This window comes from Monopterus albus, unplaced genomic scaffold (assembly GCF_001952655.1).
Source record: "Monopterus albus unplaced genomic scaffold, M_albus_1.0 scaffold61.1, whole genome shotgun sequence".
NCBI classification, from domain to species: Eukaryota; Metazoa; Chordata; class Actinopteri; order Synbranchiformes; family Synbranchidae; genus Monopterus; species Monopterus albus.
In genome coordinates, this window is record NW_018127941.1 from 2,443,406 (window position 1) to 2,445,319 (window position 1,914).

The 1,914-nt window shown below is 44.6% G+C and overlaps 1 protein-coding gene across 1 annotated transcript; it reads left to right on the top strand.

Moving 5' to 3' along the window:
* The first annotated feature begins 250 nt into the window (after positions 1–250).
* cldn34a (claudin 34a) lies at positions 251–1,012 on the top strand. Its single transcript, XM_020603362.1, has one exon. It carries the CDS (start codon positions 251–253, stop codon positions 1,010–1,012), a length of 762 nt encoding a protein of 253 aa, XP_020459018.1.
* Positions 1,013–1,914: the final 902 nt, after the last annotated feature.

Genomic DNA, 1,914 nt, shown 5'->3' on the forward strand with positions numbered 1-1,914 from the left:
AGCCACCCTACTGACCTGTGCAGCTATCAAATTCCAAGTTTCTCACCAATGATACAATGATTTGTAATCTGTATAAAATGTTTACAAGTTCAATGTTAAATTTGAAAATTATATCAGAATATTAATGTGGAGTTTATATTGCTTTACTCAGCTGTGGTTATTTCTGTGATTCCAGTAGCTGTGATGGATGTCAGCCAAGCTCTGAGCCAGTAACCCTCCTCTCTGAGTATTAGTAGTCACCCAGGACAGGATGATTTACCTGGCTCACACAGCTCACTGGCAGTTCCTGGGACTGATTACCGGCTTCCTGGCGTGGATCCTCACTATGGCCACAGCCGGCCTTAACGAGTGGCGACTATGGTATGTGGCCAATGTGCCTGTCATCACCTCGGGCATGGCCTGGGTGGGTATCTGGAGGACATGTTTCTACAGCCACGCCTTTCCCGGTACAGAGAACTGTCATAGCATCAGCATCTCAGACACCTTTGTTCCTGTTGAGATCCCTGTAGCTCAGGTGCTGATGTTGCTGGCGATAATCTGTGGCTTAGCAGGGAACATCAGTGCAGCTGTGGCCATGAGGATGGTCTACTTCTCTCTGGAGGATCGCAGGAATATTAGGCTGGTGTTTGTGTTGGCAGGGAGCTTGTATTTGCTCACAGGGATCTTTTCCTTGGTGCCGTTGGTGTGGAACATGACTTCTGTGCTGAACAACAGCACCATAGACTTTCCTCCTGAGTTTTACCTCCCTGCAGCTCCTGTCAGACAGCAGGTTGGCTCAGCCATCGGAGTGGGAATGGTTGCCTCTATCCTGATGCTCATAAGTGGCCTCGTCTTCCTTTCTTACAGGTACACTTGGCATATCCTGACTTCAGAGGTCCCCCGACACACCAGGGACCCACTACACAGTCCCCGGCAAATAACTACACTGGCACAAAAGTTTGATTTGCCAAATGGAGACAGCCAGGGCAGAGATAATGCTGCATTCTACACTGAAGATGAAGGAAAACCCTAACCTCCCTCAGGAACAGTTTATTGATTAATCTTGGATTTCATCAAACATGGGCAAAAGACTTGGGAACTGGTAGAGAAGAAAATTCACATTTAAAGGCCAGAGCTGCTGAATCACCTATTCTGTTATTATACCATTTATATTGTAGCACTTATTACAAGAAACACTGATTAATACAGGATGTTTCATCAAAATTCAATATTATACATTCAGAAATTCATTGTCTGTGAACCATAATCTAAAAAAGGCAAATCAAACTACTACTACTACTACTAGAACAAAATTCATGTTTGAAGAATTACTGAGAATGTCACATTAAAGAACACTCCTGATCCATTACTACTATGCTAAATGTAGAGCACAAATGAGTCAAATAGGTTACCCTAGGAAAATATGTAGACATACACTATATTGCTAAAAGTATTCACGCGTCTGCCTTCGCATGCTAATGAACTTGATTAACAGCCGATGCTTAATCCATAGGGTTTAATATGATGTTGGCCCACCCTTTGCAGCTATAACAGCTTCAACTCTTCTGGGAAGGCTGTCCACAAGGTTTAGGAGTGTGTTAATGACAACTTTTGACCATTCTTCCAGAAGCGCATTTGTGAGGTCAGACACTGATGTTGGACGAGAAGGCCTGGATCACAGTCTCCACTCTAAATCATCCCAAAGGTGTTCTATCGGGTTGAGGTCAGGACTCTGTGTAGGCCAGTCAAGTTCTTCCACACCAAACTCACTCATCCATGTCTTTATGGACCTTGCTTTGTGCACTGGTGCACAGTCATGTTGGAACAGGAACGGGCCATCCCCAAACTGTTCCCACAAATTTGGGAGCATGAAATTGCCCAAAATGTCTTGGTATGCTGAGTTCCTTTCACTGGAACTAAGGGGCGAAGCCCACC